At 42.5% G+C, this 17,931-nt stretch overlaps 1 protein-coding gene across 3 annotated transcripts in view; it reads left to right on the plus strand.

Annotated features, from left to right (window-relative positions):
* FBXO34 (F-box protein 34) overlaps window positions 1–17,931 on the plus strand; it is a 197,222-nt gene that overhangs the window by 81,861 nt on the left and 97,430 nt on the right. For 2 of the 3 annotated variants that reach the window (XM_086937443.1, XM_086937444.1), the window contains exon 2: window positions 336–504. In XM_086937443.1, the coding sequence (XP_086793569.1) occupies window positions 425–504 (80 nt within the window). In that variant the 5' untranslated portion in view covers window positions 336–424. Of the gene's footprint in view, window positions 1–332; window positions 505–17,931 lie in introns of all 3 variants that reach the window. The other variant, XM_086937442.1, reaches the window with a different exon arrangement.

Consider the following 17,931-nt stretch of genomic DNA (forward strand, 5'->3'; position numbering starts at 1 on the left):
CATTTGTATAGCAGTACCCGCTGCTTTTGCTTGATTCGAGACAACTAAAATATTTTCTTTTTCAGCTTCACATGTTAAGATAAGGTGTGTACTTGTCGTTTTTGTTTCCTCTGTGTAATCTAATATACTGTTGCTGTCCTCAAGCTGGCATCATGTTCTAATCAGCATTAACTTTTAAGTAGTTCATAATAAAATATTCATTTCATCTTGAAAAATTACCTTCCTCCGAAGCTATTTAGCTAGCAGCAAGTGTTTTATGAAGAGATGAAGAAAGGCGTGGTTGTCCGTTACTACCACATGTGTTGCTCAAGTTTACCTGTTTTAATTTTTAGCAGAATAAACTATTGAGGAACTGCGCTGGTCGGGAAGCCTGCATTCAAACACAATGGATTGGTTCTGACCGCGTCGTTTGGCGGAGTTCGTAATGATGAAGAGTTCCTGCAAGGTTGGCTTTTATAGGGACACAGTAAAAAACGCGACTTCTACCTCCCATCAAGTAAAACGGTAAGAAAAGGACTTTTGCTTAGATTTCTAAACGAATCCTTAAACTTAAATATAAATTGAAAGGGGACATGGAATGATTGCAATGTGAATATTGATGATCATAAAAAATATACCAATTACATTTATAAAAATATGTTCCGAGTGCATAAGCTACTTTGCATGTCTCGTTTGATAGATCTTGGTACCACATGACCGTTTGCAAGTTTGGCTGTGTTTGCTGGCAACCAATATTCCACATCCATTTGACGATAAAAGAATAAACTAGATGTATTGCATTGTGGTTGCTTCGTTTATGATTAAGCCTCCAGCTTCTGTGCACCATTCTCCATACATGTTTTCAGTCGTCTGATGCTGATGAAAGCAGTTTTCCTTGGACAGAATATTGGTGCACTTGACTCACCACGATGACAAGTCATCTGCAAAAATGCAGACTCTCAGCAGAGGGCAACGCAATAGATACGTCCATGCTTTTAAAGTTCCAAGGAGCTTTCATGCCCTTTCTGTGTAGTTCTTTCTAAAGCCAGTTATCAAAATACCAGTGTGTTTAATAGTGCAGTTAATATATGCTCAACTATATTTAACTAAGAGAGCCCGATTTTTCCATACACACCCAACATACACTTCTAAACATGTAGTTTCATTTAACAAATTGGTGCATTCTGGGATTTGCAGTCCGTTTGCTCAATTGGAACAATAAACCAAGGCTGGATACCGTTTGGTCGGTGTACATGAGCAATGTGCAAACTCTAAATGTGACGTTTTACTGCTGGAGATTTGGAATGCTACATTACTAAGCGCAAGCTATAGCAAAGAGGCCAAATGACTGCATAGGGAGTGCAAAAAAGTTAGTGATTAAATGGGCATGCACACTGAAATTTAACAGAGCACTGAAAAATTGATTTCTCCAGGAGAGGCCAGTGATAGAATGTGTCTTAACTAGTCACTGATTTCTGCAAATAGAAGTTGATTTCCTCTGCAAAGGAACTAAAGCATGAATCTGCTAATCTTCATTTAAGCACATATCCGACCCTCTTATTTTATAAGCATCTTTGTCTGCAAGAGTGAAATAAGTATTGGCAAATCCAATGAGTCTCTGCAATGAAATGTGTTGGATTTTCGGACACTTTTCCTTTTATGGTAAACTGCTGCCGTAAAGGAGTGCGCATCCGTGGGTGCCATGTTTGAACCAGATTTGAAAATTAAAATCCGATGCACTCAGAAATGGCAGTCGTGGACGCGTGGTCATCCATGGTGGCTAACCTTGAAAGTGTTTTATTTATAACAATCCCCTGTTGAAAGATGGCCACCCTGAATCAGCACTTATGCATGTCACCCATCATTAAATGGTCTTTTCACATAGGGTATGACGGGATCTGAAAAGCCAAGACGTACTTAGCCCCCAAAACGATGATAAAATTCACGCAATGTACATCTGGCTTGAAGTGAGAACAGTGAGGGTAGTATGATGTCAGGACAGACAAAAGAAGGGGAGTCGTAGCCCACACCTCTGTGTGAGGAGGGAACCCAACTGACGAAGCATGTCAAACGGTGAGTGGGTTCTCGTCCTGAAAGGATTCCCCCCCCCTTCTTTCTGTCCTGACATCATACTATTCTCACTTCAAGCCAGATGTACATAGTGTTATTTTTGTTACCCATCATTAAATGACATTGGTAAAATATAATTTGCAAGGTGCTTGCTTTGCATGTTTATGCAATTTCATATGCAGGCTGCCATCTTTAAATGGTATTAAAAAGTAAAATGGCTGCCTGCTGACAGCACAGCAGGTGCTAAAAAAATTAGCATGGGGCGCAAGAGGGTACTGAGTGGGTAGCGGGGGTTAAATAATAGGGATGTAGTGAAATGAGGGGGAAAAGAGCAGGAAGAGTAGATGACAAATGCAGCAAAATGCAAGGTTTGATGTAATGAGACCTCATCTAATCGGATCCCAACCTGAAATGCTCTTGGATGGGACAACCCCAAGAATAGGAAGTAAAAGCCATTGATTCAAAAACAGGTAAGTGGGAAATATGGTAAAACCATCCAATTCATGAGCCAGGGTCTCACCGAATTCCTGTTCTGTGTAGACCTAATGCATTGGAAACCATACGTCTGGCAACAGACTGCTCAAGCTGTCTGTAACTGGGACCTAATGATAACTTTGCCAAGAGCTTTGAATTGATCATATAAGCATATAATGACCTCTAGAAAAAACTGGCTATCCCCTCTGGTCTCCTTGTTGCCTCTGTTCATGATTGGTTTGTGTGTCTATTAGCCTCTGTGCATTGGTGAATGGCTGACAGTACGTCTGTGTGTGCCTGGTCATATCCAGATCTGGTTTGTGTACATGAATGGTGCTGTGGTGTGTGAGAACGTTTGCAAGTCAAAAGTCTGGGTTTGTTCAACGATTGTTAACTAATTGTATGCTATGATCAAACTATTGGAAGTGCAGCATATCTTTTGGCTGTTGTCTCAAGCTGGGGGCAAAGTTGGAAGAATACTTGATGCTTTAACCTGTAACCGGAGGACTAGCTGTCTGGTCCTGCAAGAGTGGAGCTCCCCTGATCCAGGGAAGATATGGGCAAGTTCCAGTTCACTGGAGAATCTATATTCAGGATGGATAATGTGTAGACTGTATATCTATTTGAACCATCTCTTCTTACAGTTCTGGATATTCATTTTGTCGTAAGCGTCCAGTCATGGCTGCAGTGGGAACTGGTGAATACTTGGTGTCCAGTGAGTGCCCTCACCACTGGAAGATTTTCTTTTTCATAATTTTTTAAGGATATTTCCTTGCTTCAGATCTAGAAGTTGTGGTCTTCCACTTGGGTGGCAAACGTTTTCTATTCACAACCATTCTTTTAGATATGGAGGAACTGCTCAAAGGGATTGTTATTCCTGAATCTTTTGAGGCTGATGCCATAGCACACCAGCAGGGAATTTCTGTATAAGATTTCTGGGAATTCTTCACTGGCCACCTGGCCTTCCTATGTTTAGTTGCAAAGGTCTAAAATGAAGAGGAGTTCTGTCATATACACTAGTGAACATAGGATGCAAGTGTATATTGTTTGACAAAACAGTTAATAGTATGTGTTCGGTCTCCTCTCCTGTCCAAATAATGGAAAGTTGTCCTTGTGGATGGAAAAGGTAATGTTGTTGAGTTAAGGAATCTTGCTGATGAGTGCCTTTTTGTTCTTCAGAATGATGTACCTACTAATTTTCCCGACTCTGTGCAAAGGACAAACCCTTTGATGCTTGTGCTGATCTCCTGAAACACACAATCTTCAAATTTAAAATAGTTCTTAGTTGCCATCTCTGCACATGACTTAAGAAGAGATTGTTGTCTAATAGGTCATTCAGGTGAAAACATAATATCATCCTACAGTTTCTTGGTCATTTGTTGGGAGTATTTGTATCGAAAGGTTCTGTCGCAAAAAGTTTGTTTTTATGGTCATACAAGAGGTCTTTTAATTGCTTTTGTAGTAATGTGTGGTCTTTGAGAAACGGGGCATCTTTACCACCCCTGGTTTGATAAATAAATGACAAAATTGCCCAAGTTAAAAAAAATGGAACAGATTATTTAAATGAATGGACATTCAAGAAACGGTAGTCTCCTTGTGTGTCTTGGGGAGTGTGTGAAAATGTGGTTTCATTAGGCTTGTGTTGTATAAGAACTGTGCTTCTGACTTATTGGCCATTCTGCACTCTTACCTTCATTCAATAGGGCTTGAATTTCAGTGAGAAGGTTTGGAGTATGATTGATTTTTCTCCCAACTATTCTCATCAGCTAGCATCTTGGGGCATCCTCCCTGAGTGTCTTGGAGTAAAAAATTTACTGGTGGGGGCATAATTGGTGTAAAGCTATTTCTTTATTGTACAATAGACCTTGGGGAGCCTTTAATTTTACTCTTGAAGATGTGGTCTGTGAAGCATTTGAGGAAATCCAGATCTATCACAGCATTCTCGTTGACTAAGATCTAAGACTAAGACCATATGGGCAAGAGTAGTGAACATCCACTGCTTTATAGGCTTGTGGTTGTTTCCTTTGTGTTAGTCGGTTTCCTTTAGTCAAAATAAATATGTTCAAGCTGACGTAAGTTTAAAAAAAATGTATTTTTAATTTGTTTTGTAAAATGTCATGTCTGTTTGAAGGCACGCAGCCTAGACTTTTTTAGTTCTTGTGATTTTTATGGAAAGAGTGTAGAGACCACTAAGAAATTTGTTAAAATTGTTTGTGCCTGTCCTCTGCTCCATGTGATGCTTCTGAGACTGTCGGCAGTAGGTTCTCTTGGTTGTATCCTCCCTAATTTATAGCTGTATCTCCCACCACGAACTCCACCTTAACTTGGGGTTGTCTGAATTGGAGTTTAGGGTTCACCTGTGCCTGGTGTGCTTTGCTTTTCATCACTGATAGAGAGACCTGGATGTTTACTACTTCTCTCGGTCGATCTGTCTCATAAGCACTGAATTGACCCGCCACGCATGGGGATCCCGGGAGCAGGGCTTTCAAAGTCTCATCTACTTCGCCTTACTTTGGGAACGCCAGGAAACCTATGTGACAGACATTTTGATTTTTTTGCAGCCTTAAAAACAGGCTGCATTGCCAGTGATTACAGAGTTACTTTAAAATTTAGAAGAAAAAAGGGACAGACTCGTCAGTCACATAAAAATTACTTCAAAATGAACTGATTTTTTTTTTTTTTTAAACGAATGCTTTTTGACTTTTTTTTTAAAGTAAGCTGCGAAATAGATTATAGCAACTTAGCCTGTATAGGCTGCAGTGTTGAAACAATGCAAATAGGACACTGCTTCTTTAGGAGCCTCTTGACCTCCAGTGTCCACCATGCCCTGTAGGTGGCAGTTTACTCATTATTATTATTATTATTATTATTATTATTATTTATTTATTTTTTCTTTTTCTGGATCCTCCTGACAGGATCTTGGAGCAGAGCTCTGCTTTTATAAAGTTTTTTTTCCCCCACAAAAATCTCACTCAGGTTTGCTAAACTGATTCGCTCAACGTCCTTTAGGGCGCAGAGCATTTTTAGATTATTACCCGACAGGAATTGTATCTAATTTTTCATAAAATTCCAGTCCTTTTTGAGAACTACCCAGAATGTGGCGGTAAAATATCAAAAAACAGACCTTTACAGGTTCTGCATCGTCTGTTTGCCAGACTCTCATGACCCCAAGATGTGTTGCCACTGCAAGACCCTTTCCAGTTGCACTTGGAGGGAGGATGAGAAGATTCTCCTCCATAACCAACTGGAGCACCTGAGACTGCAAGATTCCCAGACTGGTGAGACTTCTGACTATTGAGGAGAGACTGCACCCTCTACAAGTGCTCGTAAGTTGCTCACTGAGGACTCCCACAGGTGGAGATCCAAAAAAGAGAACATCTAGAGAAAGATATTGCTCCCATTCAATTTTATTGTGTTGAAAGAGGTACTGCACCTACTTGCTCGCCGTCGAGTTGTTTTGACATGTCGGAACTCAAACTAAAGATGAGACTAATCAATTCAAAATCTTTGTTCAATTCTTAGGGAGAGACGACAACTCAGACTTGCGAAAAGGGCATGAAGCAGAACCCTCCGACAATGCACCTAGCTCTCCTGAGAACTGTACGGCTGTCATTCAAAAAGCACATTTTTAGAGAAGAACCCTCCTTTTTTTTTTTTTTTTTTTTTTTTCCTCAACCAACTGGACCCTGCCAAGAATAGGCCCAAGAAACTCTTCAACACTGTAAAAAGTCAAACCTCCCTTTCATCACCTCGTGAAATATCAGCCTTTTATGAACGTTGTGAAGAAATTGCCAGCTTCTTCACAAAGAGTCTCAAAAATTTATCAATCCTTCACCCAAGTCGCATATCTGCCTTCTCTCCTCACATGCCCCATTAGACTTACTAATCACCAAATAGACTATATTATACTAAGGGCAGCTATGATCTAGCCCAACTGAAAAACAATGATAATTGTTATCACTTCAAACCCCTGACTGAAAAAGAAGTCTTCAGTATAATTGTGAACTTGAAGCCTATCATCCACACTACAGATATCCTCCCGTCCACAATAGTACAAAACCTCAACCACTTCGTTGCTCCGTTCTGGACAAAAATCATCAACTCATCCCTTGCCTCAGGCTCCATACCAGATTCCCTCCAACTAGGACCAATCACTCCCATACTGAAAAAAACCGGGGAGGACCCTAATGTTCTCAACAACCTCAGACCAATCTCCAACCACCCGTTCCTAGTCAAAACCATGGAGAAGTGCATTCTTCAACAACTTAACCAACATATAGAAGATTACAGCCTTAATGAAGTCTTCGAATCTGGATTCAGACAGGGCTGTAGCACAGAAACTGCCATGCACAATATCTACGATGACCTCCATAGAACCTTAGACTAAGGCGAAGCATGCTTACTCATCCTTCTTGACCTATCCGCGGCTTTTGACATGGTCAATCACTCAGCTCTACTTGAGACACAAGATCCGCTCTGGTATTCATGGCACTGTCCTTAAATGGTTCACATCTATTCTTCAACACTGCTCACCACTAATCAACTCCTGCCTCTCCAAACCCACAAGTTACCCTCGGTGTTCCCCAAGGGTCAATACTCTCCCATTCCCTCTTCAGTCCCTTCATGGAACCCCTTACAATCTTCCTGAAGCAAGCAGAGGTTAAGTATCACCTATATGCTGATGACACACAACTCTTCTACAAAATCAAATCACAGTGACATCCTACACCTCAGCACCACACTAACCAAAATTCAATCCTGATTTAAATTGAACCACTTGAACCCAAATAAAACCAAATTAATACTTTTCGCCCTGAACAGCAATCCCCAACCAAGCCAAGAATGGCTCGAGCAACTTGCATTCCCTAAACTGTTCCTTCACCCTGTCCAACTCGGTAAAGCTCATAGGAATCACCCTCGACAAGAACTTGACAATGCATGATCACATCAAAAGCGCAGCCAAAGTAGCATTTTCTGACTGCAACTCCTCCAGAAAATTAGACATTTCATCACCGAAGACAGTAATACAATCTCGAGATCTCTCTTAAATGGACTATGGAAACTTCATATTCACAGGGACCTGCCGTTTCTTTTTTGTAACGGCAAACAAATGATGGACGGGATGCTGACAATGCAAACATTAAATCCATCATTCTCTTGCCTACTACGCCACCCCTGTTTGGACCCAGCCATATGCAAATCAGTCTGCACTGTTCCCATGGGGCACAGGGTCAAGACTAAACTGCCAGCCCAGGTCCTCCCTGGATCGGAAACAAGCATCTTGGGACCGGTTTCAGGGTATGTATGTTTTATGTAAAGCACTTTCATACCTTCGGGTCTAGCTTGTGCTATATAAAACGTATACATAAATACATTGCAATGTATTATATATAGCCTTGGAGCCGAGTGTAGCGGACTCTACCTTTCATTAAAGGCCCACTACAGCGTTAAAGTCCCAAGCTGAAGGCAATTTCCATTAACAAGGGAGCAGGCCTTTAATAGCCAGTAGAGCCCACTACGAAGGGCTCTAAGGCTATTGAAATATTCCACCCTTAGAGGGCAGAATGTTCTAATTTGTAAAAACCTAAGTCCTCTCGGTGCTCGAGGAGGTTTAAATTCACTCTGGCTCAGAGAGGCCTTTGTTCAGTGCAACAGCTGTAAAATGAAAAAAAAGTTTGGGATGTTGCTCTCCGGCTTCTACCAGCCATTCATAGACCGAAGCACTCCATTATCGTCAATGGAGCACTCAACATTTCAATGTTCTTATATAGCCTTGGAGTTTGCCACAGCGGGCTCTACTTGCCATTAAAGGCCTGCTCCACAAGGAAGCTGGCCTTTAATGGCTGGTAGAGCCCACTACAAAGTGCTCTAAAGCTATTAGAACATTCTGTCCCTAGAGGGCAGAATGTTCAAATTGTCCCCTCAGGCTTCGTTAAACATTGGAATGTTGATGCTCCTACCGGCTGTTAGAAGCTCCGAGCACTTTGTTTTTAATGGAGCGCTCAACATGGCAATGCCCAACGGCTAGAGCGGGCGACCTCGAAGCTGGGAAACCGGGTTAGAGACTTGGCAGGGAGGCTGAACATCCTGTGATTCTGAGTAAATCACTTAATCGCCCCGTCCCTAACAAAATTAATATGTACTTCTGTAACGCAACTGGTGCTCATGTAAAGCGGATACCTTCAGGCAGGTCGGGTTCACGCTAATAAAACTCGGAGGGAATTTTTTTTTCAAATAGAGATTTAAAGGACCTACAAAGTCTGCCTCTGGTATCATGAGTCAGTCATCCCTTCTCTTAGGGGACAGAGCAACACAACAACTTATGAGAGGTACATAAACTTCATTAATCCCTAGCCCTCCAACACCTTAGCACTCTGCCTCAGATTGTTCACTTTCCAGCTCAGGAGTGTAAGTTCCCAAGGGAAAGGATTTGTTGTCTTGTATTGCCTTTTGTCTCTCCAACACTGTCCTGTCCGCCCAACTGTAATACCAGAATTTTGAAGAAGGTCCATCGCATTGGGAAGATTACAAAAAGGGGGTGGGGTCGCACACTACTCACACACCGGCGGAAGTTGCCCCTAAGGACTCTGGTCATTGTAGTAGAGTGTTCGCGATGCATCATCTTTCGATCTTGCTATCTTCGCTGTCTTTGCCATCCCTGGACACGTGTTTCGGGTTTTCAACCCTCGTCAGCAGGGATAGGCAGTGTTCTGGGGTCACCGATGGCTGCCAATATCTGCCAGGTATAGTACCACTCCGGCGCGTAGGTGCGGGATCCCAGGCTCGTCAGCCCGCTGCTCAAGGGAGCTTAAAGTTACAAAAAGGGGGTGGGGTCGCACACTACTCACACACCGGCGGAAGTTGCCCCTAAGGACTCTGGTCATTGTAGTAGAGTGTTCGCGATGCATCATCTTTCGATCTTGCTATCTTCGCTGTCTTCGCCATCCCTGGACACGTGTTTCGGGTTTTCAACCCTCGTCAGCAGGGATAGCCAGTGTTCTGGGGTCACCGATGGCTGCCAATATCTGCCAGGTATAGTACCACTCCGGCGCGTAGGTGCGGGATCCCAGGCTCGTCAGCCCGCTGCTCAAGGGAGCTTAAACCCCGAAACACGTGTCCAGGGATGGCGAAGGATACATCGCGGAATACTGAACTACACTGACCATAGTCCTTAGGGGCGATCCCGCTGGTGAGTGAGTGGTGTGCGACCCCACCCCCTTTTTGAAATGTTTAAGCGGGCTGACGAGCCTGGGACCCCGCACCCGCGCGCCCGTGTGGTACTAGACCTGGCAATATTTGGCAGCCACCGGCAACCCCAGAAGATAAGAAGATGGCCTATTCCCTGCTGATGAGGGGTAAATACCCCGAAACACGTGTCCAGGGATGGCGAAGAAGGATACATCACGGAATACTGAACTACACTGACCATAGTCCTTAGGGGCGATCCCGCTGGTGAGTGAGTGGTGTGCGACCCCCCCCCCCCTTTTTGCATTGGGAAGATTGTTGTAGCGATACACCCTCTTGCTATTTAGCAATTAACATTGGAGGTTAAGCTACAAGGAGAATGTCACCTGAGGGGTAAGTTAGTTTCACTGGACTCTACATAATAAAAACATTAAACAAAATTGGAGTAAATGGAAAGTTGACAAAACACACAATGTTAACCCAGAATGGTTACGTCATGAGCATAAGTGCCAGTGTGCTCATGACGGAACCATTCTGTCATGAGTAATAACGTGTGTGTGTGTGTAAGAACAATGCATTACAACACATAATGTCCTTATGTCGACGCGTTTCGGTGTGTCAGGATAATTTGAAAACACCTTCCTCAGGACAAGTACATTAAAACCGTATATTCTTGACTGTGCCAGCCAACATATCTAAAAATAAATACATACATACAATTAAACACTTGTTATACATGTGCTAGACATTCAGTTTATATCTATTCTCCCTGGTAAGTTTAACAATATTCTTCTATTCATCTGTGGTACTATTAAAACCTACGGGCTATTATTTTTAATAATTGAATTTGATAGTTAATCTTCTTAGTCTTATACCCTATAGGTAAACTATTCAATGTACAAATATTATAAGGACCGAAAACCCAGTTTACTTATTGGTTTTGTCCGGTCCACTGTCCTATCGTGTTAGGCAGTCACTTAGAACTCAGTCAGGCTTCAATATTGACCTAGTTGAGTAGTTTTATTTCTAGCACAGTTTCACTCAATAATTTCTCTGCTTATCCTTTTACACTGGCTAGTGCTCACATTCAATTTTTCTCAGGAGGAATGCATACAATGGTTCCTTCTACTTCCTTTTAAATAAGGTCTCCGGTTTAAAATCTGTCAAATGCAAGTAAAAACAATTTTTTGTAACTATTTCATACTGCATTTCTTATAATCCCTTCAGTGTAGCCTCCATAGTCTAACTCTGTATACTCACATGAAATAATTTTCAAAAACCTCCCACTTTCTGTGGTCTACGATACTGTTGTTTCTTATATTAATGTTCACCTCTTCCGTTCTGGAAACTAGTGTTGGTGTTCATATCCAACCTACATTGTAAATTAACATGTATTTATTGCCTGCAGATTATTTCTGATTGTTTTTAGGGTTAGATTGTGTTGAGCAAAGGACACTTACCATTTATATAAAATGACTGTCCTTCTTAGAAATTCCTACATAGGATCGATGCTGTAGAGATCTGGTAGCCAATTCGATATCCCACTCTTTCCAAGCATACACCGCTTTTATAGATGTAGCATGATACTCGTTCCTGTTTAGAAAAATAAAGTACCAATGATGTACAAGCTGTTTAATTGCAGTAAAGCTTAACAGGACAATCCCTTCCCATGTTGGTGTGCCTAGGACCTGCTTCTTATCGGTCTGTGCAACGGAGTTACATGTTACAATCCCACAACACATACATTTCCATATCGGATCGTATTCGCATTACAACAGCAACATTAAACTTGCTTGCTGTTTTATATTCCAAACGATGAGCCATAATACCAAGCCCAAATGCTCCATCCGGTGTACACTAGCTCATATGTCCCATACAGGTAAAACCCGTGTTTGATCACCGTATGTTTATAATTATCATAACACGGCATCTTTTCACTGGCTATGGGCATTCGCTGTCCGCTCTTGTTACATTAAAAAATTGCAGTGAATGTCACATCCTACAACCTGCCTAGACCGCCCTTCCAATCCGGGTCTGTTCAGAAGTCATACTCTGCTCTTTTATTTAATGTAAAGCTAACTATCCCTCCGCATTCACTTAACAAAATATCAGCATGCCAAAACCCATGGGCTCTATCCCTAAAATAAAATACCTGTAACTATATTTGGGTCAAACCACAAGCACTTTGGTAATAAAATGCGAAATCCCAGTGGCTTTTACCATGGAGTGATTTTTTAACTCCAGGCCACGTAACGTCTGCCGAAGCGGGGGTTCTGTTTATTAATGGAAAAGCGAAGCTTCATCTACTGCCATTATTTATATTCACGCGCAAGTTTGAAAGAGCGTGATTACGGCATGCCTCCGCCATGTTTGTAGTTTCTCATTGCTTTTTATCGCATTCGAGCAAACTAAACTTCCCCGACTTGTCCTGGACGCGATTAAAGTGTAAATGCACGAAAGTTATTGTTTTCCAGAACTGAATGGGCATCATTCCCTATTCCAATATTGAATAACATACCTTCGAAAACTTTACAGGGCTTAGTCTACAGTGACATTCATTACACTTTTTTTCCTTTTCAATAAACTTTATTGATATGGCCATCTGTACTTAGCCAATTATAACCGCAAACACAACCCACAAGTCGACACCTTGTGGGGTTTTAAATATATCAAATGCATTTATAACCTAATACGATTTTCTTATTTAGGATAATGATTGTGGTAAACAATATTTTATATATTTGGAATACCCATTCATTATGTCTGCCCCTGTTTATGTAGGATGACTATTTCATTTATCTAAATATTCACTCATTATAAACCTACAGATAGTACATACTAAATGTCCACTTCATCTATTTCTTAACCTCCCTGTCAATCAGGTCAGTTATCTTCATCAATAGCTTTCAGAACTTAAAAACCTTACACAACTTAAGTGCAGGGCTAACGTGTTATTGGTACTTTATACTCCCATTATCTAATGAGTCTCCCACTCTTCTCTATTATTCAAACCTTGATAATAAGTTTTAAACTTAGACCTAAAGAATTGTGTTCTCAATTTTCTCTTTGTCAATATTGCCACACCTGGCTGACATTTTTATCTTTTCCAAGATGAACCATTTGTATTCATCTTCCTTGTGGTTAATTTCCAGCCAGTGTTCAACCAGGGGTGCATTTTTTTCTGTGATTTTATTTTTTTTATTGCCGACCTGTGCTCCGTTAGGCGGAGTCGCATTTCTCGGCTACTCTCGCCTACATAGCCCTTCTGGCCAGGACATACGATTAAATAACTACATTTTTGGTTCAGCAATTGACCAGATCATTCATCCAATGTGATATTCCATTAAGATCAACCTTCTGTTCTCTTATAATGGTTTTACAATGTGTACAGGTACTGAACAGAAAATTACCTCTTAATTTGGTGCCATCCTGAATGCTTATTTGGCTACTCATTTTTGGTTCCCTGTAAGTCTTAACTAAACAATTACGGATGGTTTTGTTCCTTCTATATGCAAATGTTTGTTTGCACAATGGAATTGTCCCCGGTTTATTCAAAAGGGACCAATTCTTGTTAATCAAATTCTTTAGTCTATTGTTCATTCCATTATAGTTGGATACCATCACTATATTTGATTCGTTCTTAGTAGGTATCTCCTTATTCTCAAAAAGGCTATCTCTATTAAAATATTTAGCTCTTTTATAAGCCTCTTTGATCAGGCTTTTCGTATACCCTCGTTGTATTAATTTCTGTTTTAAAGTCATAGCATGTGCTTCATAATCTCTCATATCACTGCAACTGCGCCTAATGCTCAAAACCTGGCTAAAGGTAATCTCATCTTTCTGACATTTAGGATGGTAACTTGTGTGGTGCAATAAGGTGTTTCTATCTGATGGTTTCACATACAATTCAACTGCCAGTTTGCCCTCCTTTTCTTTAATTGTAATATCAAGAAAGTCCACAGATTCCCGACTTTTATTGGCCGTAAATTTTAGTTTTGGATCTCCACAGTTGAGCCATTCTAGAAGAGTTGAGGTCCGTTTCTTCCCCCGCCCAAATAAAAAACACGTTGTCTATAAACCTAGACCACTGCTTAATGATTTCAAAGAAAGGATTGATTTCATTATAAATATTTAATTCCTCAAATTTACCTACATATAGGCATGCCAGACTGGGAGCACATGTGGCTCCCATGCTGGAGCCACATGTGGTGCCCTTGATTGGACAATAAAAATCATTGTTAAACAGGAATATATTGTTCATTAAAACTATCTCAATGCATTCGACAATAAATACGTTAGTAATACTTAGTATGTTACTAATAATGGTCACTGCATTCTGTCCTGAGCACACTTTAAAAAAATCTCTCTGCGGTAAACAGCAGAGGGATTTCCCTTTCCCCTTTTTTTTTGTTGCTTTGGGAGTTGGGGAAGCCACCAAAGTATGCTATGTGTTTGTCATTGTAATGCTGATCACGCGCATGGTGCGCTGTAGTCATTACAAGGAAAACAAACCTAGTTTCAGTTTAGGTGCTTCTGTGACTATCTCACTCACCCCCCCCCCCCCCCCCCCCCCTCAAGCACCGAAAAACATGGGAGAGGATTCGTTGAGTGGATCCCTGCTTGGGGATAGCCCCAGGAGGGCGCTCCCCAAGCAGGGATCCACCCACTAGCCACCAGGGAGGGGGAGTTGCCCCTTGGTGAAGGGTCTTTGCTCCCCCCCTCTAAAATTATGCCAGACAGCCTTTCTGCTCCAGGAAGGCGGTCCCTGTCGCCGCCAGGGTGACTTCTGGACATCAGTAGAGCTCCATGTAATCCATGAACGCCGCATTGATGGCCTCTGGAAAAATATTGCATTGTGCAATCTTCCGCACGGAGTTGAGTAATAGGTGTGCATCAAGTCTCCGGTCCAATCTTCTAACCTATCGGCTTCCCAGGACGTCCCTCCTCCTCATGTGTCCTAGCAACATAATTTTAGTAGTCATGGCACCGCAGGCATTCCAGGGCAACATTATACTGATCTTTAGCTTTGTGCATCTGGGGGAATGCTCCTAAGTCAGTTCCCAGAGCATTGTTCAGCTTGTGTAATGTCGTTCAGGGTCCAGTTCCCTCCAAGTGCCCATGGTTTGGTTGAGACAGTGTCCGGATCACAACCTTTAACACCTATCCATACACTAGACAAGTAGATGCTGAGCTCTGGTTAAGTTCAGAGTACCCCCAATGGCATCCGGCAATGAATCCCTATAACCAGCAGTCGAGTGCTGCCGCGCATAGTTCCTATGCAGTTATCTATGGGCGTTTATCCTCTGGTCAGAAGCCAATTAACAGTGGGTTGTCAGATGCTGCAGCCGCGATAATCTGTGAATGTCATGTATTAGCTTAGCTGGCTTGAACATGCAAATGGTCCCGTCAAGTGTGTAGTTTATAAATGGGGTAGTAATAACAGTAGTCCCGTTCCAACCCTTGTGAGTCCTCTAGGCTTCAGTTCTGCAACCACACCCAGAAGCCTGTGGCCGACCTGTGGGTCTGCGCCCCAGGTTGAGATGGGGTAGAGTAGTCTAGTGAAGTGTCCCCCGCATAGTTAAAATCTCCACCCAGGATCAAACCCTTTTCAGCAAGGTGACTTGGTGGCACCAACATGGACTGAAGGTTCGGTTCATAGACTCTCCTTTGTTTGATATATATATATATATATATTTTTTTTTTCCTGCTGAAAAATCTGCCTTGAACTAGGATGCATCTCCACTCCTTATTAATAAATGTTCTGCCTACCCCTTAAGGGTACCCATGAGTTGTTTCTTGTAGCATGGCAATGTGATCCCCTCATTGTTTGAGATACCTGCGGATGTGTTGCCATTTAATTGACTACCACAATTCCTGGATGTTCAAGACCAGGCCTAACAGGGCGCTCGAAATTCTGGTCCTTGGCTTCCCCATTGCAGATAAGCACCTTTCCTCCCAGCGAACGTCGGCCAATGGGAAGGCCTCCTCAGCCAGCACTCCACCATACAACCAGAGCAGGCTCCTCCGCCCAGGGCAAACCCCAGAAGGGCCACCTACCTCCGTCCATGTTAGGCTTCACTGCCACGTCACTGTCCCCACCCCATGAGTTGGTGGGGTCTATACTACGCCGGCCATGCAGTAAACAAATGCCTTTCGGACCATTCATTCTGAAGTTTTTAACATCGTGGGTCTCCTAATACCTACAAGTATGTACACTTAATGAAACACAATTACTACAATAATTTTTATACCATATTATGTTTGTTTTTACATCAAAAAATGCAGTAACTGAAGGTTATACTGAATGGGCTTTTTAACTTCAATTTGTTGTACATTATTTTTCTTTTCAAGCAAACATTCCTAATAGCAGAGCTATGGTAATTTACATAGATACAAACTCAACATACTGTACATACATGAATTTATTGAATCAAAAGACATACAACAAATTCAAATATAAACTAATATAGATTTAAGCTGTCCTACTTTATTTGAATGTAACTGGACCATTTGCCTATGGATCCTCAATACTACTTTACTGTTCGGTCCAAAAACAGGGGAGAGGTCCGAGAACACCCGAGTTAGTCCATGGCTAAGCCAACTTAATCAGGCTTAGACTTGTGTGTCCTTAAACACTTAGTTGATCTAAGCGGAGATACCTCTGGCCTCTGTGTGGGATGTGCCGACGCGTTTTGACCTTCATGTGCGGACCGGGAGGATTTTCAGAAGGTCTTCCTCGGGGCTGTGGAACTTTGTGTAGGACACTGATATGAGTTAATGTTTCTTCTTAACCTGGTGTGAGAATCCAAAGGAAATACGTTGCTAATTATGTTCAGTCTTTTTCCAATCTTTTCTTATTAGACTTGGGGTTCTTTTGTCCTACTGTCTAGGACCCGTACTCTTTGTCTTTGTTCTTCTTTTCGGTCTGATGTGGCGTTCTATTTACCGGCAGGCCAGCAGGAATGCAAATTCGCTCCAGGGCACCTCTGTCACACAACTGGTGACAGGGAGCTGCCTCGTTCGGTGCCAGTCTCAAGAGTGCACCCCCTTCCTCCCCAGATGTGGCCAGCGAGGAGAGCCTCTGGTTTTCCCCCTCCCTAGGCCACAGCATCTCTGAGCGCGACTTTCAGTGCTAAGGCCAGGCTTCACCTCCGGGCCTCATTTCCGGGGCCTGTGTCTCTCCCCTCAGCAGTATCTAGAGGGTGAAGAGGGGCGGCGTGTGTGTGTGGGGGGGGGGGGGGGGAGCGGGGGGGGGGGAGGAGGAGGGAGTCCAGGCACTGGCATCTGGCCCCATCAGACGTGAGCACCAGGAACTGACCCGTGCCCCAAAGCCTGTGCTTTTCCCCAGGCAGGACCTCGGATCATCTCTCCTCTCCTTCACCATGGGGTCGGCAGCTTCTCTTGAGATCCGAGGGGGTCCTGGCGCAAAGCACACTGGCCACTGACATGCAGACAGACCCCTTGCACTTACCTCACAAGGCGAGGACTCACCCTGGGCTTCCAATTACCCTTGCCCTCTCATCTTGGGGACCAGTGGCGTCCCTGGACAGCAAGTTATGCAGGATTCACTGCGGACTGGTGTGGAGCAATGAATTCAGGCGTCTGTCATCTAGCCACCCCCCCACAAATACAGTTGGATAGTAATTCTGGTTTGCTGAACGGACTATGAAGCTATTTACACCATGTTGACCGCGCTTTACAAGCTGGTGGCTGGTTGTAACTTAAGTGTTAATTACGAATTACCAAGTGCAATAGAGCCTTGTCTACTGTACTGTTTAGAAAGACCTCCTCGCTGCATGATGTAAGTTGTAAAAAGAGCAAGTCTGCCTATTTTAAAGGCAAGCAGAAGGCATGCTAGCACTCCAAATGTTTCCATTATTTTCAAGTTTAGATTTATACATTTTAAAAATAACGTCCTGCTTCAATTCCTAGCAAAATGGTAACTTTCAGATGGTGTGATCCTTGTGCTGGATTTTTTAATACATTTGTTCTGTGTTACTGAACTTCCAGATTTTCTTATTGGGTAATAGCTCTGCAATCCATCATTAAACAGTCTGTTTCCACATGAACAGACTTGTGTTATGAATCTTGTTTGTCCAGGACCTTAAATCCAGGTATCTCACCAACAAGGAAAATCTTTCTTTGGTGATCTGTATTTGCCATGACATCACTGGCTAATTTCCAAGGGCTAGTGCATCCTCTTTTTCAGTCTTAGATAAAAAT

The sequence above is a fragment of the Lissotriton vulgaris genome, chromosome 9, assembly GCF_964263255.1.
Source record: "Lissotriton vulgaris chromosome 9, aLisVul1.2, whole genome shotgun sequence".
NCBI classification, from domain to species: Eukaryota; Metazoa; Chordata; class Amphibia; order Caudata; family Salamandridae; genus Lissotriton; species Lissotriton vulgaris.